Source organism: Etheostoma cragini, chromosome 7 (genome assembly GCF_013103735.1).
Source record: "Etheostoma cragini isolate CJK2018 chromosome 7, CSU_Ecrag_1.0, whole genome shotgun sequence".
NCBI lineage: Eukaryota > Metazoa > Chordata > Actinopteri > Perciformes > Percidae > Etheostoma > Etheostoma cragini.
The window spans coordinates 22,464,444-22,489,855 of NC_048413.1; the positions used below are offsets into that span (position 1 = coordinate 22,464,444).

Below are 25,412 nucleotides of genomic sequence, written 5' to 3' on the forward strand. Positions count from 1 at the left end.
CAATGCCCTCCCATTGTGTGAAAGGATCATTTTAACTGTTCACCAGACCCAAACAATGAACCCTGTGTTCAAACCCATGTACCCTGCCTGAAGCACATTGCATTTGGCAGAGAAAAAAAACACATCTACTCTAAATATAAATGCCACAGAGAGAAGAAATCCCCACTCCATCATCTCAGTGTTTGTCTGTAGGCTGCAGCAATACACAGGGTCAAACAGTGGAAAAGCAAATCCATAGATGTGAAGCCTGTGAGCTCACAGACAATTGCATAAGCCCATCCATCCCCCAGTAGATTAACCTCCACTGATAACCACAGGCTGGTGACGTCAATGCTGCTCTGCCTCTCTTACTCCTTTCCCCTAACCACCAACTCCAGAACTGGAAGGCTGTCCCATCTTGAGGGGTTAACAGACAACGAGGTAATAGACCTGCCTTATCTCTTGAGACAATAGCAGAGCATGGCATAGCAAAAGGCTGTTAATTACTATTGTGTCATTAGTGAAAGTAAAGGAAATCAATGGGTAGACACATCATGTGTATGAGTTGTAAAGGCAGTTTCTTTATTTTATTTATTTCAAAGGCTGTTGGCCTGCAGCTTACTATTCTGCTGCTCTTTCATTGAGTTAACACCATTATCAATTTAAAACTAAAAATGTAAATCAAGGTCTCTCATTTTGGCAACTAAGCATAGTTTTAGCAAAAGCAAATTCCATTCTTTCACATCACAGCGTGGAGAGCAGCTTAAGAACATGGCTGAGGTACTGTAGCTCGTTAATTAATTAAGAGTTACAGTCACAGGTGTGTGCCCCTGTTTTCAGTTACGATCATGACTCTCAGTGCCAATAACAAGTGAAGAGTCAACGATACATTTGTGCATCTTTGTCAACGGCCATTGTAGCAAAAGGTTATTACGCCTGTAATATTAAACTGAATATGCCAGGGAACTTTAGCAATGTTTTCTAGATGCATCAAGGTAGCTAGGTTTAGTCAGAACAGGACATGACAAGAAGCTTTTCGGGCAAAATAAAAGTGTTTAACGGTCACATTTGACAAAAGGAAAAGTAGGCTAGCATAACTGCATTTAAAAGGTGAAGTACAAGATGTTAGAATGTTGTGAAGTAGGCCTACAAGATGTTATACGATCAAAATACGTGGAACCGTTAAAGTTAGTTTGGAGTTATTAGTCTTGGTTTGTTATGAGCCTATTGGCTATACTGTATGAAATACTTCTTCATATTTTTTTTACTAGAAAAGTCGTGTTTAAAAATAAAAACACTCATGTGCAAAATGTATTCAAATAATTTTCAAACCTATTCAAAATGAAAATTCACCTCCTAAAAAATTCGCCTAAAACTAAAGGACTTTATTTTGAAGGCAAAAACCGGAAAACGTGTCAGTAGTTATGTGTAGAGCAACAAGCAGGTTCAACAGATCTCTCACTCTTCACAGCGATTCAGCAGAGGCGAAAGGGGAGCGTTTGTGGACCCTTGACAGCTTTCAGAGACTGCTATGACATCTCGCAGGTAAAGTTGCGTTTTTTTTGTTTTTTTTAAACTGTCATTAATCGCGTAATATTTAACAGCCTCTTCACACTGCACGAGCGTTCAGAGATTGTGCGGCGAGACTGAACTGAGGCTGCCAACAAGAAAGCAGGGGCGCCTCAACTTTTTTCGTGTCACAGACCCCTGTGGCCGGCCGGCGCACTTGACGCCTCAAATTTAAAATGTCACCCAAAGAAAATCCATTATACGTTTGTCATGTTAATTATGAATTAGCATAGAGTTATGGAACTATCTTTGGTTAAAGTGTGGTGGTAACAAAGGTGGCGACGTTGAAAGCTTTTATAAATATGTGACTTTGCTTTAACTAATTTAGCTAGCTGCTGCGAAACAACAGTGGAACTAATACGGTGTCAAGTTGCCCTGTTTTCATGTTTTACATATATTTGCATTTTATGCGCATGTGTTAATGAGTGGTGTGATTTATTTATGAGTTGTAGCTAAGTCAATGGCAACTCCTCACAACATATTTCAGGTATATATTATATTTTAACAATTATTGATAAGAACCAAAAAAAAATGTGTGCATCTAATTACTAACTGAAGCTTAAAAACACTAAAGTATGTAATACCAATATAACATTACTAAGTAATACTAATACTACATGTAGGCCTACACTTTTAGTCCCTCCCAGAATTGTAATAAAACATACAATCAATATATTTTTTTAATACTTCTTATTTATTTATATGCATGATACAAACTCATTTTAAAGAACTTGCCTCAACGTAAGCATCATGCATAAATCCAATACCAATATTTTAAAGGAAGGAGTAAAAAGAACAAGGAAACAGCAACAAAATTAATATTTGTTTAAATAGTAATCATAAAAAAGGAAGTAAATAATAAAATAGAATAAGTACCAAACAAATTAAAAGGGAGATGATAGCTGGTTGCAAGCAGTAAAAGACAACTGGGACTAGCCTATAGAGTATATCATCAAAATAGTTCTCCCTCTTCCACTTAATATATAAAACCTTCTTCCCCAAGGACCAAGAAAACAGCAAGTAAAGAAAAGAAAGGCCTGGTCAATACATGGATCTTTAAAATCCATGTATTTTCTTTTTTAGTTCATATGGTTACAGGGCTCAGTCAGTTCTCTCCAACTGTTATCCCGCTTTACTCTGACAGCTTTGGTAATCTTTGTGCACTGTATGAATATTCCTCCCACCAATAACTTGGTCCTCTTCCAACATATTACTAACCACATGCACATCTGTGGACTAGTAATGTGTTGTAGATCTCCCTGATACGTTGACCAGCGTAGTGTGAGGAATTACGAGCTGTGCTGAAAACCGTAAACAGGAGTGCATACATGTAATGTATGAAGTGGTTATTTAGATTTTGCACTTGTTGGGTCATATAATGTCAGAGTTCCTCCCAGACAGGCCTTTCCATGGACTCTCCAATACACAGAAAGATGATATTTCTTGCTGTGAGAAAAATTATAATTGAAATATGTTGTGTTATGGTTATTAGGTGGGGTTATTGGCTCTTCTTTTTAGCCCCTTGTTATAACTAGTGGTGTTTTGAAGTGGAATAACTTTTAGTCCTGCTTTTAAGCAAGGTGACCTCTGAAATGTTGACTTCAGCAATCAGCTTCTATCTTGACCATTATAGCTGTTGTGGACTCAAGAAAATGCAAGGTTGGCAAACAGGGAGTTTATAGTTGATACAAATACTGTACACTACCACTAGGCTATATGGGTGGAAAATCTAGCAGATGTGTTGTCTTGCATGGTATTTAACATGTGATTTTGTTTTCTGTTTTGCCTTTGGTATGTGCATAAAAAGGCCTGTCTACTGATTATAACATAATCCACAAAACACAAAGGCATTTTTTTCTATTCTGACAGAACAAAGAGTAATGAATTCTGGCTATGTTATTTTGGCAAAATTGTGTTTTCTGACAATAGACTGTAGCTGGATAAGGCATAGACCTCGGTGCATCAAATGGAGTTTGCAAACAGCTGCCAGGCTGGCTGGTACATTAAAGGAACATTTAAAATATAACCTTGTTCTTCACATCACACAACATTTCTATGAACATGGACCATTGCATTGCTTAACTCCTTCCTACGTTATATGGGCAAACCTATATACTATAAACAGTTTGTTTTTGTGTGTGGCTCAGCTTTGCATAAGATAATTAAGTAAAATCCAAATCTTGCAGTTGCTGATTATTCATCTATTGCAAGAATGTTGGTGTCCTTTCAGTTAGACAGCCCTACATACAGTATTTACTTGTACCTGAATACACAGATGAAAAGCTTAACCAAACTGTTGTGTGCACATATAGACAGTACCTTACGTATAAAGGCCAGTAATTGGCTTAAACAATAGACATTTTGTACAATAGACACAACTGTAAATGTGTGTCTAGTGGTGCCCTCTTGTCTAAAATCTTAAGAAGACCATTGAGTAAAATGGTATTACAACTGAAAGGAATAGGCAAAAAAGGGTGCCCTTCTCCAATAATCACTAGAACACTGTTTCGGGGGGGAATTAATAAAAAGCCAACAGCTGACTGAGATCAGATAATGGTGATGGTGCAGTGGATATGACATGTGTCTTTGGTGTGGGAGACCAGGGTTTGAATCCCTCAGTGATAAATCAACTAATGTGTGTGGGAAACATTAAGACGAAGTTAAGAGTTGTTTTAATATTGTCGCCGGCCAAGACACGTACGACTGTTGCTCTGTGGCTCATTTTGTACTTCCTGAACTCAAATACCACAAGGGAACAATACTACAGTGCGTGCCATCTTGATCAGGCAGACCTGGTCTCCTGTTGATGATAGTATCGTTCCGACTCTCCATTTCAGGAAGGATTTTAATCATCATACTGTTGGGGAGGGCTGAGTTTCCACATACTTTGTTATTATTGTGATTTGTGAATAATTGTGATTATTGTCGTTGCAGTGAAGAGCTATGGCAGGTTTAGTCGTAAAGGAACAACGTATACTGTCCCTCATTGTGATTGTACCGTCAATGTTACAATGATTAAGCATTGTGATGAGTTCAGTATAAAGCTGTGATGATGCAAAATCAGCAGAATTAACTATTCTGTTCCATTTTTGTTTTGCTAGTTGATTTTGTGTATTATAACAAACTTTCCACTGTTGGAAACCACCTCTGCCCCCCTTTGTTTAAAGAGGAGACCTCGTCTGTCACTGAAACTCATTTTACCAGCTGAGAACAGTGAGTCAGTTTAGTCGATAAGCCGACAGGAAAACAACAGCCCATGTGGAGGAATAAGATAGCACTGCCAACATTTCCAGGAGTGCTATGAACCAACTCTTTTTTTTCCAGATACATGTTTTGCATTTTATTCAGACAAAAAAACAATGCCGATAAAGTTTACGAGACAAAGTGCTTCTCAGGGTAGAAAGGATATGCTATTCCAGGTGTATGTCAAGTAGTTTGTTTAGGTGTTTAACATAATACCACTAAATCTTTATTGAGTTGTGTGAATCCAATCTCAGCTTTAATCTGGGTAATAATGCCACACCTATCATTGTTTCTGGGTCTTCTCTGTTAAATGACTTTGAATATTGAAGTCAAGCTCATCTCACTTCACTGAGAAGTACAATTATCCATCGCTAGCGTTGGCAGGTGAGAAGAGTAGGCTGGAAAAGAGGAACAACGTGACCACTAACTAATGATTACCATTTTACTTCTCTTTACCAACAGGTATAAACAAGCAAGTTTGTTACAGAAAGAGGTCATTTGTCTAAAATTGTATCTGTCGCGTGATATTTCACAGTTCACTTTTCTTTTTTTTCAGTTCATTTTTAATGGTCCAAATGTGAACCTTCTTCTGAGTATTACGGTTATAAAAATAAAATAAGTTTTAAATAAATAAAGTTATCCTGCAGTCTGTTAGATACAGAAATTAATAGCAAATGTGGATACAGGATACAAGAGTCATCTTCAATCGTTCATAGCCTTAACTGGCATTCAAAATGATTTTAAATGCAGAAATGCAAATTCAGTCTTTGCACCTGTTATTTTTCCAGTAAGACCAACAGTCTTAAACATGAACTACATTCCAACTATGCCTTTAGTTTTGCATAGTAAAATGAGATGCATACATCTTAGCAAAGTATCATACAGTTGCTTTCAATAATATTATTTTGCTCAGTAACATTTTCCTTTGATGATGAATGGGTACTGGACTGAGTCCCTGAACTGAACTGAATGCTGTCACTTAGAAACTGTTTTATTAAAGATGCTTGTTTTGAATGCTTTTTGAGTGAGAAGGATCCTATAACACATTAGACATTGTTCAAACTATGCAAACAAGGGCCAAACATGTTATGTAAACATTAGTTAATCTTAAACACCATGCTGCCAGTACATTATTAAATCCAAATTAAAACAGTAATATTCCATTATTTACATGATACATTAGGCATTGAAGTTATGCACAATTGTGAAGAATGTTGTGTGATAAAAACCTTTGGAGCAATTATTCTGTATCCTCAGTTAGTGTCAGGCAAGAAGTCCAATATGTATTAACTACTTTCTGCTTTCCAAAAAAGTGGGTTTCCATGTTGGCTATTGGAAATGTTGGATGAAAAAACATAGTAGTTATTTATTAACCATTAATGCCCAGAGCCATTTTTACTCTGTGTTTGACAAGTACTGTTTACTCCATGTAAATATAAAAGCCACAAACTATAGCTTCCCTGTTCTATTAGTGGTTTTTGCATGATTAAAGAACTTGCTAACTACCCTGAAAGCTTTTGAACATTTAGTATGTGCAAGTGTTGAAAACAAACAGCATGCACGTGCAAAGTGATTTCCTAAGTTAGTCATTTAGCCAATTTTACTAAGAGGACTGCCTGGTGTTACACACAGAGAAGCTAGGCATCCAGCTATGGGGGTGGGGTGTGGGGCAGGCGAGTTTTGCACCTCATGTAAATACCCTGGATCATCAGCTGGGCTAAAAATATCTGCAACATTACCAAAATCCACACCCCGGGCTTGTCTGTGACTAATTTAGCCCTAGCCGAGGCTTTCATGCTGCGCTGTGGCTACTAAGTATATCACCTTTATGTCAGCTGGCCTAGACGGACATGCTTTAAATAGACAACCAGGGCTATATTGAACTTGAGACATTATGTAAGAGGATAGAGTGGTGGCTGGATGCACACTGGGCCTGTTTCCCCTCAACCAGCCCGAGGCCTAACCTGCAGCTCCCAGCTGCCTGTCTCTCCCACGGTTCATCCAGTGTGTTGTCTTCTTTCCTGTCGACATCTTGTCAGATAAATCCAGGTTATTTGAAATCCCCTTCTTTTTGTCTTGCCTCTGTCTTTCTCTCACTGCCCAAGGCCAGATGCAGTGAAATGGGGTGCCTGGTGGTTGTCAAAGAGAATCCTATTCTTGGAAAACTCTTAGTCACTTCTGCTCTGATCTTAGGAGGGGAGGGAGGGAGAGAATATAGACCTGGTTTTCTTGGAAGTGCATGCTGTTCAGTCTGTGTTAATGACTTCTCAAAATTGACAGTGACTCAAATCTACAGTGCTGCACAGAGTAATCTTTTTACTTCAAGTACATATAACTTTAGGGACATCAGTTTTATCACCCAATGGTGGTGTTGCCATAATAGATTGGTTCTGTGGATCTGCACAATGATATTTTACTAGGTAATCCAAAACTGTTATTTGTTATTTTAATTGTTTCTGGAGACACTTTGAAAGCTACAGTACACATACACATTACAGATTTCAATAAATGGCTTCTTACAATATTTTTTTATTAAAATAACACTTTTTTACATTGTACCCAAATATAGCATAATTGAAAATACATCAACAGCACTGGTTGTAAACTTATTATTGAATGCAGTTGGTTAATATGGAAACTTGAACATTTGCAAGCAAATGAGCAGTTCCCGATAACCAGGTTTCTACAAGTGGTGAGTGTGAGTGGTGGCCTAAAAGTTAATCATTAAACGCAGAAACATTGAAAGAGACGGGGCAAATGCATTTTGTCCTGTGCTTTGACAACGCACACACCCAGATCACAAAATTAGTATTTTCTCTGCAAATCTCCAAAAGGCTTTCAAGAAACCTAGCCTAGCAGACAGGATTACATAAGTGACATTTGGGGAAATGAGTTTTATTCTTGAAAATTAAAGGTCTTGTTTGATCTGCTTCATATGAAAAGGACAGCACTGAAATATTCTGGTTTAACCCGTTATTTTAGTCTCAGTCACACAGATTAAGGCTGCTATATATTTTTATTCATGTTTGTGGCACTTAAGGAATGGCAATGTCTGTCTGTCGGTCTGTCAGTCCACCTGACCAGACTGAAACTATTGGATGGACAGCCGTGAAATCTATGCACACAGTAATATGGTTATTGCGATATTCAGCAATGTTTTCGCATATCACATATTTTCCTCATATCGTGGAGCCCTTGTTAGACCTTACACTGCAGTCTAATACTGCTGTATGCTGTCTGCATTTATTTTCTAACTCATGTGCAAGCTGCAAAATGAATAGCCTAATAACATACTGCTGAATTAGCTGGATTAAGGGGTTTAGCTTGGCGAGGGCTAACTATGATGCGGTGTAACAATGCCTCGCACGATCAGGTGTAATCTCCGGGCACGGGCAACACAGCTGTTGCATTTAACCTCCGACAAGATAGCAGAGACCTTGTAGTTGACCTGGCCTTGTCTATGTTACAGCCAGTGAAAGCTCTGTTAGCCCTATGATCACAGAATGGGCTTTGGAGCAGAGGCATCAAACAGGCGCTTACCTCTTAGGGTACAAAGGGGAGGGAAGGTGAGGCTGAGGGAGAAGAGCAGAGGGTTTTTGGATCAGTCTGCCAGCGCTTGTCACATTTGTCTGAGGTGGGGAAGGAGGGAATGCAGGGGGATGACTGATAGCACTGACGGGTGCTGGTATCAGGCCTGCTCACGCTCGTCCAAATCCCAGATTAAAAGGCCTCCGCCCACTTGGGCTCCCTCCTGCACTCTCTCACTCTCTCAATAACACTTACAAAGCACCCTCCTCCACTTCTTTGTCATTTCTTTCACTGTCTCTGTCTCACTCTATTTAACCCAGTAACAATTTTACAATCGCAACCCCCCCACCCTTCTCCTTTCGTCTCTATATCTCCCTCGTTCCCTTACGCCGTGTCTTGTGTAACACTGCCCAGTGCTGGATTACTAAACTCTGAGGCTGCTGAAGCAAGAGGCTGTGGCAGGCTTCGACCAGAATGGTGAGGTAGGGCAGAAACAATCCCATTTAACTTCAGCGCATTTTCTGCTTTTGAGAACCCTCAGACATCTTTGAACTCCTCCTCTTTCCGTAAATACTGCCTTTAATTCGGCTGTAGTCTGCTTAATTTAATGAACAGACCTAGAATCCAGCGCAGAAGGATAACAAGTGAACTCTGGAGATCTTGTGGCGACCTGGCTATGCCTTAGTGTGCGTACATTTTTACAGTATTTTGTTCCTCTGTATTGATGTGGATGTGTTGCCGTAAAGGTGGACGTTTAGGAAGTTTGGTAACAAAGGGGCTTGTAGTATGCTTTAAGCGTTACTACAATAGCGTATGCGTTAAGAATGCTGTAAAAGTTGTGTGCGTGCCGTGACACTCAGGGAAAGCTATCCCCCTGCCTTCAGCTGTCTGTAAACCTGACAAGGTGAGCAGTTGTGCAATAGTTGCCGCTGTTGTCTGTTTGTAACATGGTCCAGAATGTACACCTGGCTCAAGTCTGTCTCCATTGTTTTTGAAAATTTGACTAGTGACCGCAGTGCTGTGATAAGGGATTAGATATGGATTAGTGACATAAGGCATTTTTGCCCCACTGTTATTATTTTGCCATATGAATCTGTGTAGGATTAAAAACAATACCACAAGTAATCTGCCCACCAGCTGACACCCATGGCTTGTCAATAACTCCTCAGTACAGTAAACTAAATATGAGTTTGAGTTGTTTCATCCTATTTGAAAGGATTTTGAGTTGTTTCATCCTATTTTAAAGAATTTTGAGTTGTTTCATCCTATTTTAAAGGCGGGACTCTCTGAGAGTCACTCGCTCCTGCTGGCCGGCCAAGCATGCGCGATAGACGTAACACTGAGCACGCTGGAATCTAATAAAGTAAACAAGCCAGGTTAGAGCTAAAATGTGCAAACTACTGCAGCCAAGGGTAATAAAACAAAAACATGACGGCCCACACACTTTTATTAACTCCCACAGTAACAGCAGCATAACGCTAGCTTCACTTCTTCCGTTTTTACCCTTTACAATGAAAGCCCGACTTAAAGAATAATAAATATCAAATGTATACACTATATTACAGCTTAAGCATTGACTGCAGCAACAATTTTCTCCCACACCAAGTCTTGCCATTTTGCAGAAGCAGCCTTTTTGCTTTTTTAAAAACAAAATATATGTTCAACTTGCTATATGTGCGCATGAGTATTTCCATTGCCAGAGGGGTAAAGTATGCTGACAGATTTGTAATTGGTTTTGCAATGATGAATCGTGGTATCATGGCTCCATTCATGCTGCCTTTTTATAGTGGTGGTGCATGCGCTTAGCTCTGAGTGAACCAATTCTGAGTTGATTGAAACAACTTAAATCAGCTTTTCTGGAACTAAAAACTCAGAGTTTCCCATCTCAGGGTAAATCAATTCAGAGTTAGACTTAGAGTTTGTTAAACCTCCTTCCTGAAACAGGCCCCTGAAGTCAGTGAGCACGAGTGGATATCCTACAGGATCACGGTTGCAACTCAAATTGTGTAAGTGAAAGAGTATAATTAGTCAATGAGCTGTGTCAATCACCTCACCTGGCACTGCTCATAAACCATTGCAACATCTCTCTCCCCTGCTGTTCAATGATCATGCTAGGGCTGGGCAATATAAAGAAAATCAAATATCACTGTAATTTTACAAATACCTTGATATCGATACTGCAACGATATTATAGAGTTGACTATTGGTGCTTCCACAAAATTATATACACAATGAGATTTTTGATACATAATCATCAATAATGTGGACATAATGACTAAGTGGATAAAGGCAAATAGTAAGTTCAGAAAATGACATAACTTTACTGTAATGCAGCCTTTAAAACCAGGAAAAGACAACACATGTCATATTACAATATTACGATATCCAAAATCTAAGACGATGTCTAGTCTCGTATCATGATATCACTTTAATATCGATATACTGCTTAGTTCTAAACCATGCCCACATCTACAAATAGGCTACATCTGCTGAGGACCAATAACATTTCTCTGTCATGTAAATGTAGTAGTAAAATGTTTTGTTGTGAAGTAGAAGTACACACAAAACCAGTAGTATACAGTTAAGTTGCTTTGAGGGCCTTCTGTAAGGTGCAATGGTTGTGGAGATAGCGGCAAGAAGCAGCTGGAGCAGGACGCGAAACAATTGGCCCGTTCAAATCGTGTGGAAGTGGAAAATATATAGTCAAATAAAAGATACAAAAATACAGTACCTGATTCTACAGTAATAACTGTATACATAATTAGCATCCGTTGCACAAAGGTTTAAAAACTGTACCTGGAGCTGGCATGCTGGTTAGATTGCATATTAGCAGATATTGGTATTGGCGTGTATGTCAGCTAGTAAGCAACAAAACACAATATCACACAGTCCACCTGAGACCACTAAACTCTGTTTCATCCATCCATCCATCTTCATCCGCTTATCCGGTATCGGGTTGCGTGGGCAGCAGCTCCAGTAGGGGACCCCAAACTTCCCTTTCCCGAGCCACATCAACCAGCTCCGGCTGTAACAGTAAAATTATGTTTGTCAATTCTCAAACAAACTTTGTCAATTCAAGTCAGTTTTTTTCTAAAAGGCCAAGAAGGGATCCTTATCAAAAAAAATTGTTTATGCCATGTCTTTTTGTGTTTCTTTGGTATTAGCCTCAAATAACAAATTAATTATCTATCAGGCTGTAACTCTTTTTCTTTTCTTTAACAGTTTCTGATTTAATCATATTGTTAGCTAATTTTGATTTAAGCATAACTGCTTGTGGGTAACATTTAATACTCTTGGCTTCTTTTGTTAAATAAAAATAGGGATTTGTAGAATTTTTTTTATTGTTGGATATGTTGAATTAGTGCCATGGTTCAAAAGTAACTAAGTTCAATCAGGAAGTCTTCTTGAGATTCAAACGTTATTTGAACAAGATATGTGGAAACATGGACAATAATAAAACCGAAAATCTTTCCGTCATTGTTTCCTGTCTGTCAAATGGTCCATCTTCCGCTCAACCGCACCGGCTTCCCTGCCAAACTTCCAGAGATATTTCGAATGTCACAGAGAGGGCCTTGTCCTACTCACCCTCCACTCTTACATGTTTTGAGGACTAATCCCCTTGTAATCGGTTAGTATTTATTATTTGTATAGTTCTTTCTATAATCTGCTCTCTGGGCTTGTGGAATGAGAGAAAGCGCAGCAGATCGGTTTTGCCCCCTGGTGAGGATAAGGGGGCCGGGTGTAGTCTGGGTCAGATGTCTGCTCTAGTCTGCTGCGGTCTATCTGTCAAAAGCTGGTCCAGTCCAGTCAAGACTCTCTGTTCATACAAGATGGACTAATATTTGTATCTGGATTGAGCAGATTATGGCATTTGATTTTACAATGGACAAGTTCTGTGGTTAACCTCCAACAATAGAGGATCCTCGATGACCACAATGGAGAGGTGTAGTACGCTGCGTTGGTCAGAATTCTAATATATATCATGTATCATTCCCTCCTGTACAAACCCTATCACACATTTAGTATCATTACTGATTATCCTGCCGTGTCTGTCTCTAGCCTCACCTGTCTCTCTTTCCCTCTTCTCGTGTTTCCTCTCACTAGGACAGTGCCCATTGAAAATGTAGTGTTGTCTTTTTCGTCAACAATGTCGCAGGATATCACCATAGTGACATCAAGTTGATGACTGCAGCTTGTACCGTCTTGTCTCTTGTGCAATGTCCACGTAAGCAATCTCCTGTTGGAGTTGTGGAAAGAGAAAATTGGTTGTAACACATTCAAAGTCAAAGCTGTTGGACCTCTCCCCAATGCTGCACAGTTGTCAACCTTTTTTTTAAATTGCTGCAGTCAACCTAGGGGAAAGACAATGTTGAATAAATTAAAGTATTCAATGTTGTGTTGAAGATTCTTCCACTGTTGAGTACTTTATTTTGAATGTGGTAATCTATTGGCTGTAATAAATATATTGGCCAGGTTTTTGTTTTTTTGTGAGGGAGATAAACGCAGAGATGGGTAGACTAGCCAAAAATACTGTTACTTCAGAATAATATGACTCAAGTATGAGTAAAAAGTAGTCATTCAAATAATTACTTGAATAAGAGTAAAAATGTGCTTGGTGAAAAAACTACTCAAGTACTGAGTAACTGTTGAGTAATGTCTGATTTAATTTTATAACACCAGCTTTCAATCAGACATAATGTGGCTGCTGTTTTGCACATTTACTAAGGTAAACAACATGAGGCCGGGGGTTTTCCTCCTTGTCTGTGTCTGCGTTGCTGATGGTTGATTCTGACATTTTTGTTTTAATACGACTGTAAAGCTAACTCGTCCCGCTGCTGACATTGAGTATGATCACGTGACGAGACTGCACAACTCTATTTGATTGGCGAAACACAGTCACGTGGTAGAGCCTTTAGCGGAAGTCTCTCTCTCTGTCATAATAAATCATTAAAATGAGGCGTTACTTACTAACTTACTCCGTTACATTTACTTACTCGAGTAATTGTAACTCGTTACTTCCCACCTTTGGATATACGTTATAGGCGTAACGTTACAGGTACCCTGGCGTATGATTTGCTTTTTTTAATTGGCGATATTAACGAATAAGTTAAGTGGTTAAAGTTAGGCAAATTTACACAACAGTTGCGATGTTCCTGTATGCTATTCACTCCTGCTCCAGGAGAGTGGAGAAAAGTTAGTTTGGTATATCCAGCAATCATGTAACGTTGGCTGTAACATTTGAAGCAGGAAATAGTGTACTGTCAAAGCCGGTACAAGACGTTTTTTTGGTTTGTATTTGTCGCTCTGAAGTGACACAAGATCTGCTGAGCTGACACATGAGTTTTATTTTTAACTTACTGTCATGGGTTTGTGTCAAACAGTGTGCAAAAACATAAACGCCTAAATGCTTGCCCACTGTTGAAGCTTTCAGATATTATCTCCTCAGCATGAGCTTCATGAAGGCGCTCTTGTGTTACCGTCTGCCTGCTTCCCCCTGGGTTATATTAATCAATAATAAGCCTTTGTAATGTGTCGGGGGTGGTGCTGAAAGGCTATAATTTAGGATGTAAAAGGCATGATTTCCGTGACTCATTTGGTCTATATGTCACTCCCATTGTTGTTGAATCATTGGCATCAAGCATTTCTTTCCCACGAAAAAGTCAAGAGCTGCACAGAAAGGTTATTTTCTTCCACAACGCTGTGGAGGAGGGTCTGGCTGCTCCAAACAGCATTCCAGGATGGGAAAAAAAACGTGCTCTGGCTTATTGGCATCGTGGATTTGGACTAGTGTTGGGGTTACTACTTGACAACAGTTTTTCATGGTTCAGTTGTTTAACTTCAAAATGCACACAATTCTTATAGAGCTTAGAATTTCATTTTCAGATAATCTATCCCTTATTATCTTTTACAAAAAATTCATTATTTGTTCTATAAAAAAAGGATCATAGGTGCTCAAAGTGATGTTTTCAAATGACTTATTTTTCCTGACTAACAGTCCAAAAACCAAAGAAAAAGTCAACAAATTGTTAGATTTGAGGAGCTGAAACCAGCAAATGTTTGGTTGGTTTACTCAATAGATGACTTAAACACTTAATTACCAATACCATCATTGATTCACTTTCTCTCATTTGACTAATAGATTTATAACAGATTTATAAACTGTTACTGGAATTGTTTAATTTCCTACTCCACTAGCTAATGCAGCCCTTCATGGTTGCCTAATGACTTCTTAGATTTACTGTATAAAATAACTTAAAGATCAAAATTTGTGTGTATGCGTTACAATTATGAAATCCCAGTGTTATTCCTAACAAACAGAGTGTAAATTGTAATTTCTCCATTGGGTATCAATAAAAAATATAAATAAAATAATAAAATAAAATAAAATGAACACTGGTTGTGAATACAAAACTGACTTTTAGGTTTGTTGTGGCAATTTTGTCACTGAGGTTTGCAGAGCTTCAATGCTGCTTAACTGAGTTCATGTTTTCACTAAAATGATAACACATGTTTGTATCACCACTGATAGACAGTACACCCCTTACTGTATACTGTGCGTGTGTCATTTTTCTCAAACCCCCCCTTCCTTGACACACAAATGAGGCCCTGGATGGCTAATGGTGCATTGGATTAGCCAGCAATGGCACACAGTAGTTAGAGAGGTTTAACCCAATGATCCCTGCTTCAACATGAGCTTTAAATCCCCACAGCTGACATACAGCCATTCACTGGGACATTGCTTCTGTACATAATCACTACTTCTTCAAGATCAGTGTAGTCCTTCACTCATTAAACCATGTTTTTACTCAACACTCCAGCATGGTGCTAACAGCAGTGCAGATGTGCTGGGTTTATGTCTTACGACTACTTGTGAATAGTGAATATGGTTTAGTTTGGATAAGTGGCAGTATCAAACACTCCAGTAAGAGTGCACAACCCAGATATTTGGTCAACATACCTGAGAATGGGATAAATATTTGCCTGCAGGGTTTTGGAACAGAGGAAGTAACATGTAATCATTAGCTTTTGCTTTGCAATGTATTTCCCTTTAAACCAGGACAGGACATACAGTTTGTATCAAGAAATAAATGTGTGGTTTAATGCAAAGAAAGAAGTATACTTTGTACTAATGCACCACGAAAATATTGATTACAGATTTTGTTATAAATTGTCAATGAATCTTTTTTTAACAAAATGAGCATACACATGATGGAATAAAAGTTTTAGAAGTTACTATTGCTTCCAATTTAGCCCTAGATCTGCTGGAGGTTGTCTTTTTTCATTATCGCTACTGGAATAATGTGTCAGTCCAACTACCTTTCAACATACATGCTATGCTAAAGTGTAATTGAGAAGCACATTATTTATTTATTTATTGGTGTCATTTTACTTTGAACACCAGCATGCAACTGATGTGTGACTTAAGATATTGTTTATTTTATTAAAGAAAGTAAGTTCAGTTTTAAAATACATGGTAAATTATATTACAGAATTATACAGTTACAGCTGAAAGATTCCCATTATAATAGTTCCATTACATAGAAAATGATTAAGTGTAATATTCATGAACGAAAATGACCAAACCAGCCTCAAACACACAGTAGCAGTGTAAAAAGCCAAAAGTTCGTCAAACCAGCTATTTTTCCTCCTCAGGTTTTGGGCAAAACCTTTGACCCTGTTTATAAAATCCAGGGTTCTGAACTGATCTGATTCTACCGCCAAAAGGCAACGAGATATCACTAAGTCATCTTAGTTGCTAGTTTGTTCTTTGTATTAATACTGCACTAATTAAACATAACATGCAAAGCCCAGTTAAGTCCTTCTTTGGAGTTTCTCCTCAGCAGTCTGTTTATTCAGCAACATTTAACAATCTTACAGCTGTACAATTTCTGTTCTTGCAAATGGCCTAGAGATGTATAAAAAGAACACATTTCCTATAGTGTTGGCTCAACATGAATGTGAACAACCTCAACTTTATAGTCATTGTTTCATTTCAAATGCAGTGGATTGGAGTCCAAAGCCAAACAAACACAGAAAGTGTCCCTTTACAAATACTTTTGACTACATTTATTCTGTAAAATATTTCATGTTGTAATAACTGTTTTTGATTTATCTAATATTTTCATCTGTACTGAAAAAAGCCAGTTTTTAGACTAAACTAATGAAACATACACACTGCTGAATATGAAATATGTAAAAACACTCCTACAGGTCTGAAGATACATAGCACACTGCCATGTAGCTAAAACCCTGCAAGCCCATATGGTTGGCTTATAGGGCTGCACAATTCATCAAATTTTATAGCGATCACAATTTTGGCTTCCCACGGTCAAATTGCTGGCTACAAGCTAGCATCGAACGTTAGCAACGTTAGCAATCAAACAATCATAGATAGCTAAAACCTTTTTTAAATGATTCCCATTTTCTGTTATTGTTTGTAATGAGAAAAGTGTATTATTTCATAAATATTTCACAAATTTCAGAATGGCAGTTATGTCGTAAACCGTTTACATCTGAGCATGCGCGACTCAAATCTGCGCTCGCCTCACATTGGGCAGTGACAACTACTGTAGCTAATGTTAACGTTACCTGTGCCTTTGGAACATTGGATGAATGGTTGCTGATAATGGGCAATGTAGATATTGCATTAAATATCGGCCACCCACTCAGATCAGCTGGTATTCGGTCTATAATGGACTGATATGGAAATTTGTAAGTGACCCCAAACTTTTGACCGGTTGTGTGTGAGTGTGTGTGTGTTTGGTTCTGTGTGTTTGTTTTGTTTTTTAAACTCAGGAGATCTATTTAGTTAGGGCCTGTTTTGTCTCCATAGAAAAAGAAGGTGGTGGGTGATTGACAGATTGCATATATTCTAACATGTACACATAGACCAGTTTGGCGTTTAACAGGTCACTTATTTGTCCCTTGTTTTTCACTGCTGTGTAGGTGGTTCCACCCCAACATCACAGGCATCGAGGCAGAACGGCTTCTGTTGACCCGGGGTGTCCACGGCAGTTTCCTGGCCCGGCCGAGCAAGAGCAATCCGGGGGATTTTACCCTCTCTGTCAGGTAAGGCTTCACCTCACTCCCTCACTTCCTTTTCATATTGTTTTTTTTTTGTTCACCATCAGTCTCACTATTTATTAATCTTTCTGTTTCCACTTGTTCAAAGTTCAGCCCCGAGAACAAACAAAGCTCTAGTGCTGTTGTTTTGAGATACTGGACCACTGATTAGAGAGGAAGTGGTTCTTTTTATATTTTAGGCACTTTGCTTGTCCTCCAATCCATTGTGATTGATAGGGTATTTATATATATGTATAAGCCTAAATGCCTGTATGACTAAAAAGGTTCACAAATACAAAACTAATATCTACTACTGGCCCAATACCCTTAAGATAATTCACTGTGACTTTGTTGTTTTTCATTATGAGAATGAGGAGTTACTGTGCTGGCATCACTGAAGTGGGAGGTTTACCACTCAGGAGTGGGCAAGGCCTAAGATTATCTAAAGTTTCTACCCGTGGCTCAGCAAATGATAATCATTTTGTCAGCAGTTAAATAACTGATGTTTGAACAGAAGTTGTTTTGTGTGAGGGTTTCTAGGAACATGTTAGATAACAGATTTGGAATGTTTGATTTGGTAAAATGATGAAACATGCACCTTCGTCTCTTTAATGGTGAATATATATGTGTTGCATATAATGTGACATATCTGTTAAGCTCTACATGCTTTGTGGATTACAGAAAGCAGGAAACAAACTGAGATAGAAGAAGATAGAGTTTGAAAAGCAGCGGAAGCATTTAGGAGATACTTCAGTTGGCCAAGCGCCTGGAAGAAAGCCCAAACTCATTTGTTACTCTGTGACTGTAGTGTGTGTGTGTGTGTGCGTGTGCGTGTGCGTGTGCGTGTGTGTGTGTGTGTGTGTGTGTGTGTGTGTGTGTGTGTGTGAAAGAAAGACAGAAAGAGGAAAAGGAAACAGTTAGACATGCAGCTGCTACCTTTTAAAAATGTTAAAGAGTGGGGGACCTGTTACGGCTTTGACCTTCAGTGCCTGTGGTTTGTATTTGTGTTTGTGCTTGTGTGTGGGCGTTTGTGTGTGTGTGTGTGTGTGTGTGTGTGTGTGTGTGTGTGTGTGTGTGTGTGTGTGTGTGTGTGTGTGTGTGTGTGTGTGTGTGTGTGTGTGTGTGTGGTGCACAGTGTCATAAATCACACACACCACAGGAAGGTTGGTGGGGTGACTTGTAGCCACAGTTTGCAGTCTTGACAGACTTAAACCCACATACTGTACACACACACACACACAGGTCAAGTGGCCAGAGGGCAGAGCCTCACCACCTGCTAGAAAAGATAGGTCACGTTAACTAAGAGGGAGGAGGAAGAAGCAGACTTCATAATTGAAATAGGAAATACAAGCTTCCACCATTTCAAATTAAAAGTTGAATTTGTAAGTGATAAAATGTACCAGTGCTCAGTTCAGTACTCTCAGGAGCTTGCCTGATACAAAGCTACTTTATCTGGTATGACCTGTAGCTCATGGTGACTAATGTTGGCTAAAGTTGGCAAGATAGATACTGTTGTTAAAATGATGTGAGTCAGTTTACCAACTTTAAGACTATTCTGTATAGCATTTACCAATGTTGTGTCGCTTTTGCTGGCTGCTGTTCAAAAATTATTATGATAATTATTATATAAATTTTATGAATTATTATAAAATAACATTCTTTCCGATTATCATCTCTTTTGAATCATTTCTTACCGCTAGCTATAGATTTGTACCTTTTTGAATTAATAAAATTACAATTTGAAAAGTTTGAATTTTAAACTTTTTGTATCTGTTGTTGTGGTTTTACTGTGAAAAGTAGAAAGTATTGAAGAAAGAAATCCGGTAATCTTGTTGAAAAACTGTGAATTAATGTTTTTTTTAGATGTGTGTTGATAACAAAACCTATGCAACAAAAAATGATTGTATCTTTGCTTTAATGTAATTCCTCTTCACTACTTGCCTTTAAGTGATTACTTACGATACCTTACAATTGTGCACACGTTAGTATTTCCGCACCAAAGGTTATCTGTAATATTTGAACATCCAGCCAACAAATACTCTGCCATATCCAGCATCTGACACATTGTAATATAGTAATAAAATGGATAATGTAGCTGATTTGACCAGCTGACTTCTCTTGTGGCTGTTGAAACAGGTGACGTCTCTTGCGTTTTTAAAACTACCCTCTGGAGACTCGACCAGCTGAATCGCAACTACACCGTAATGGGGCTTGAGTCGAGTTGAGACGGGCTAGTTCAGTTTCGCAAATCTTTGGTCTGAACTGTGCCACCCTGTGTTGGACAATGACAGTAACTGAACCTTGAACCATACACTGTTTAAAGCAGTTTAACAGTTTGAAGCAGAAATCACTAAAAACCTAGTATACTTTTTTATACAAACAAATGAAATCACCTTGCTTGTAAATATATCCTCATATCTAATATTAAAGAAAAACTAATTATTTGATAGCAAGCAAAATATTGGAATATACTGAAGATAATAACTTATATATCCTGTATGTACGAAGCTATTCTTAGCCAGAATATCATGATACCTAACTCTATCGTCATTTAAAACACACACACACACACACACACACACACACACACACACACACGCATAAAGTGGCTTATCAGAGAATACGAGAGGCTAATTAGCCAGTCATTAGCCAGGTTTCATCTTACCAAAGCCAATGTGAACGCTTTCTCTCTCTCTCTCTCTCTCTCTCTCTCTCTCTTTCTCTCTCTCTCTCTCTCTCTCTCTCTCTCTCTCTCTCTCTCTCTCTCTCTCATCTTCCTCTCTCTGCCTCTCTTCTTCTTATCTCCACCACCTCTCTTTTTCTCGGGTCCAAGAGGTGAACACACAGGAAGGAGGGGTCGTAAAGAGCTTCTGCTGAAAAGCTTCTGATGTCTGTGACGATATTGAGAGCTTTTTAAAAATGTAATCAATTCAGAGTTTCCAAGAACTCACAGATGGAGAAGGAGAAAGATTGAAGCAGAAAAAGTTTGGGCATAGTTTATATCCAAGTTCAACTCCAAAAGGAGAGCAGTCTGGTCAAGTTTTCTCATTTTTCAATCTCTTTATTCACTCTAAAGACCCAAGGAGGAATTTTAAGGGCAATCTTGAGAGAGAATTTTGCAGGGCAATTTACCATAGAGAGCCAATTGAAATTCTCTGAGCCTTTGTATAATATAAAGCTGGCCTGGGTTTACTTAGAAAAGTTTCCGCTGCAGCCAGGCTTTATATAGGTTGACACAGTTGGGTAAAAATATTTTTACGTTCATTATTTTAAATGTCAATCTTTAAATGTTATCTGTATTTAAACTACATTTTCCGCAAGTATTCATTTCTAACATGTTTCAACAGTTTCTTTATTCCAATGTTGAATGTGATGGTTGCATTCTGACTTCTAACTTCCCACTTCGTGACACTGCCCAGTTTAACACCCTTAGTTAATAGTGGCATGCGTCCAAATGTTTGTCTCAGCGATACTGCCTTCCTCACACGTGCCCCAGTAGGGTTATTTCTAACTGCTGGCTGTTGTTAAGTATGCTAGCCGCTTTTAGCAAGCAATCAACAACAAACATATTTGTATTATGATATACAAAGAAAGCATTAGGATTAGGGCTGGATACAGAATTCAATACTTTTCAGGCCCCGTCTGAATTTCCTACCTATTTTCAAAAAATTAAAGAATACTTTTCATTCTGTAGCCAATTTCCATACATAAGGAGTAATCAGCGGCAGTGAACAAATAAGCATGCAGCATGGTTTTCCAAGATCTAATAATGTTTGTGATTTTCTGTCTAATGTAACACGTTGTAGAAACACACATGAAAACTCTATGTTACACAAAGACAAAGTAGTGGGAGCAGAAAAATAAACTAGAGTTGTGACATAATGTGTAATGGTGTAACTTATTTTTGTTATTGGTATTGGAAAAGTATTGTTTAGAAACTGGTATTGAAGCTACGGTATAAGTATCGGTACTGGTATCCAAATTATTTTAACGATATCTAGCCCTAATAAGGATACAAATACTTTCTGACCCTCAGTTTAGACCGCAAACATTAGTGCTTATGTGACCCTAAAGGGAATGTCTATAGACGGTTCCTTCTTGTCCGAGCATTTCAAAGCGTTGAGCAGCAAAGGATCAGTCTACTCCCTCCTGAATTATGGACAATGGTTGTTACTTAACTGTTATTTTTAACCAAGTTTGTTTGTAAAAAATAAATTAAATAAAAACAAAAAATGAACTTCCAAATTTGTGCATTCTGTTTTGAGCTCACTCATCACAGTGTCTGACAAACCATGTCCAACTGTCACATATCTTTTTTGATAATAAAATCCAACTGTATTTATGAAGCACAGAGTTAAGCCAAAGTGATAAGACATTAAAGAAAAAAAAAGCTAAATGTCACATAAGTGTTCGCATATGAAAGATTATGGCTCTATGCCTGTTTTTTCTCCAGCCTATCAAGTCAAACTCTTTAGACACAGAACACACTGACCTGACATAACATTTGAAATTTTATATTGGATTTGAACGTGCCTTCTTTAGGATTTAGGTAAAAAAAAAAAAAAAAGCATAATGGTCTGTAAAGGATGCAAAAAGGGAATTGAAAAAGAGGCCAAAGGTTTATAATCCTCAATTTCAAAAGGGGAATGGATATGGTGGTATTAGGCTGTAATGACTGAAAAACTTTACTTGGAATAGCTTTCGGGCAAAGCAAGCAATAATTTATATATTCTGGACTTTTTTAATGTTGTGGCTCAAATGTGGAGAATGTTTTTCACATGTAGTCTTGCACACAGAGTTGTGGTCTGTTAAGCTGCAGCAGAACGGCAGTCTTATTCACATAGAAAGGTGCTGTGACGGACTATGGGACATTATGTACGTTTGCGTTCAGCTTAGTCAGTCCTATCAATGCAACCCAGTTCATAGGATACTTAAGGACAAACTTCTATTGTATATTCTTAGGACATGCTGTATGTATACTTTTTTCTTTTTCTGGAGGAAGCCACTGTTTTTCTTCATGTTTTGCAGAAAGTTGGTATTGTTTACAGTTTGATTTGTGTACTCAAAGAAATACATTTTGTATTTAACATAGATACAAAAATGTTTAACATATCCTGGTTTTATTTGATTATCATATTTAACAAAGCAGTATAGCTGAGATTAATCTAAATTATCAACAATGAATCAAAGTAATATTGAGCAAACCTTTAGAATAAAAAAGCAATGTTATGCCAGTCACTCCTTTTGAGCTGAACTAATAATCATATAGGACATTGCTGAGAACATACACACTAATTTTAAAACACAGAACTTCAGTCAATAGGAAGGAATTGAACTTCTCAACAACCAAATGTTAATAAAAAAAGGTTGTTAATCCTACACACCTGTTCGCTTGCAACCTCAGCCAGTAAATTTCCTACTGCCTATCTTTGAAGGCTGAACTTTGTGTCATGTATGAGATTAAATGGCATCTAAATGTAGGAAAAACCTTGTTTTAATTAAATGTGTGATAACAAATTGTTAACATCAATTTGCTAAAGGAGAGAGCCTGAATTGGAATATGAGGCAACTAACACAGGAGGAATCGACAAAAAGACCCCAAAACACACTTTGTGGTGCTGTAAAGATTTTATAATTGCATGAATTAATTTGCATTGCTAGGATTTAAAAAAGCACTTTCTTTAGTAACAACCACTTGCTTGTTATTTTAGTTTAGTCTTCATAATATGCCGTGGCGCGGTGGAATGCCATTGGGGAATCAAGGACTGTTTGTGGATAGAATGACACATGAAGCAGCTGGTATTTTAAGTTGTTTCACTTAGCTGAATTAGTTAATAGTGTGGACAGAGTTTTTTTTTTTTTGTCATTCAGTACAGTTTTTGGTGGGTTTTTTTTTTCTGGGAATGTTGCCACAGACACACAGTTACTGCAAAATGCAAAGATTCTTTCATAAGTGTGACAATCGCCATTGTGTTTCCTCATTTAGATAGTGATTTAACATACATGTATTTAAATGAAAATCTTCAAGATTATTCCCTCTGTAAAGAAGATGTGGCATATCATAATAAACCCTTAAACCCTTGTCTGATGGAGGCAGAGCAAAGAAGTGAATGAAAATCTAACAAAATATGTTTGGCTCATTCCAGAGTTAATGGTGTTAATCTCTGAGAGAAAAGGGAGCCTTGCCCCAAGAGTTGAGGAGGGGCCTTTAACAGGGCCATAGACCTGTGGCACCCTGCCAACAGTCAATAATAGAGCCATAAAGCAATTACCAGGAAATACTGGGAGAGATGGCTGGACGGAGAGAGAGATGGATTATAGGACTGAACTAAGGAAGGAAAGGATTTACCGTATGTTGAGTGGGAGGATGGAAAGAAGGACAAAAGGAATGTGAAATTCATGAGGACAACAAGAAAAGTGATGGAGGGAAATAGGATTTGTGCCATTTGATATGACCATTAGCTGGTAATCAGTTTGCAAAGAGAGAGAGAGAGACTGTTTCATCGACAAAGTGATATATAGTGCAGATCAGATAGTACTGACTGCCTGGCTAGCCCCCCTCTGTTGTATCTGTGTGTATGTGTGTCATCATACTTAATATGTTTGCAGAGTATTTTGTTTACCTCTGCTAAAGAAACATGCCTGACAAAGTCATTAAAGATGGGAAGTGAAAAGAAAAGCAAAATTATTAATCAAGCTTGAGCCGCATATCATTCTTCACTTGCTTCTTGGCAAATATCTTTATAGATTAGAACAGTATATGTGTGCTTGTGTCAATGTGTTTTCAGATTTGTGTTTAAATCAGTTAGAGTACTTTGAATATGCAAAGTGGTACCAAAGGTTTTCTGGCTTATCAGTCTTTAAATTCAGCAGCTGCATGGATTTCTGTTGTGTTGTTCCACAGTCATGATACAACCTTCCTCTAAATACTGTACATTAGATATAAAAACTACAGAGTATTAAGACAAAGGGATGATTTCTTTTGAGAAGGTTTGTGTTATGTTCATAGAAGTCAAAGTAAAAAATAGTCTGTGTGACGAAATGGATCAGTATTTTTAAATCACTGCTGCTTTGTAGCCTTTTCTTCAATTTCCTTTCTTTTAGCAGCTTATTGCTTATTTTATCATTCCAGTGTTGGCACATTTACTTTGTTATATTTAACGGTTGTATACTTCTTATCCTTTGGTAAATTTACCAATATGTTCATCTTTGCAAAAAAAGCACCAGTATTGTAGAGAAATGAATGTGCCACTGTATAGTATAACATTTAAAATAAATAAACAAATAAAATAAGGTCACCACATCTGCAGATTCTGTAACGTTCTTTTAAGAAAATGAGGTTCACTGTCTTAAAATAGCAGCAGATGGCCTGATAAGCTGGGCATTTTTATAGTGTAAATACATTTGTGTGTGTGTGTGTGTGTGTGTGTGTGTGTGTGTGTGTGTAAATATCTGCAAGGTGCAAGTGAACAAGTGAGAGTGTTTCTTCTACTTCCTCTGTTAACACTGTTTTTTTTTACTCAGGCGCAACGATGAGGTGACCCACATTAAGATCCAGAACTCAGGTGACTACTACGACTTGTATGGAGGCGAAAAGTTTGCCACACTGGCCGAGCTGGTGCAGTATTACACCGAACAACAGGATCTCCTGCGCGAGAGGAACGGCCATGTCATCGAGCTCAAGTACCCACTCAACTGCAAGGACCCGACCTCTGAGAGGTGCAGGCAAACAAGAACACACACACATGTAAATAAGCTCACTTTGCGTACAGCTAAGCGCTGTGGATAAATGCAGGAAGACAGACACAAATATATATAGTATATAACATACTGTATCTAAGGTCAGCCTGATATGTTGCCCTTTTCTTATAAAAACTGCGTGGAAGTTTTTTATTTTTTATTTCTTACAGCTTCAGGGTTGTCAGACTGTAAAGCCTCATCCTGCCATGAGAAGCATATAAACCACTTGAGAAATGTTATTAGTCTGGCTTCAAGTGTAGTTACAGTATCCTGTTATGACCTAAATGCCA

At 38.1% G+C, this 25,412-nt stretch overlaps 1 protein-coding gene across 7 annotated transcripts in view; it reads left to right on the forward strand.

Annotated features, from left to right (window-relative positions):
• The first annotated feature begins 401 nt into the window (after positions 1-401).
• LOC117947049 (tyrosine-protein phosphatase non-receptor type 11-like) overlaps positions 402-25,412 on the forward strand; it is a 42,814-nt gene continuing 17,803 nt past the window's right edge. For 5 of the 7 annotated variants that reach the window (XM_034875610.1, XM_034875615.1, XM_034875613.1 and 2 more), the window contains exons 1-3: positions 1,384-1,524; positions 17,266-17,388; positions 24,907-25,101. In XM_034875610.1, the coding sequence (XP_034731501.1) occupies positions 1,511-1,524; positions 17,266-17,388; positions 24,907-25,101 (332 nt within the window). In that variant the 5' untranslated portion in view covers positions 1,384-1,510. Of the gene's footprint in view, positions 421-1,383; positions 1,525-8,611; positions 8,802-17,265; positions 17,389-24,906; positions 25,102-25,412 lie in introns of those variants that run through there. The other 2 variants (XM_034875611.1, XM_034875614.1) reach the window with 2 other exon arrangements.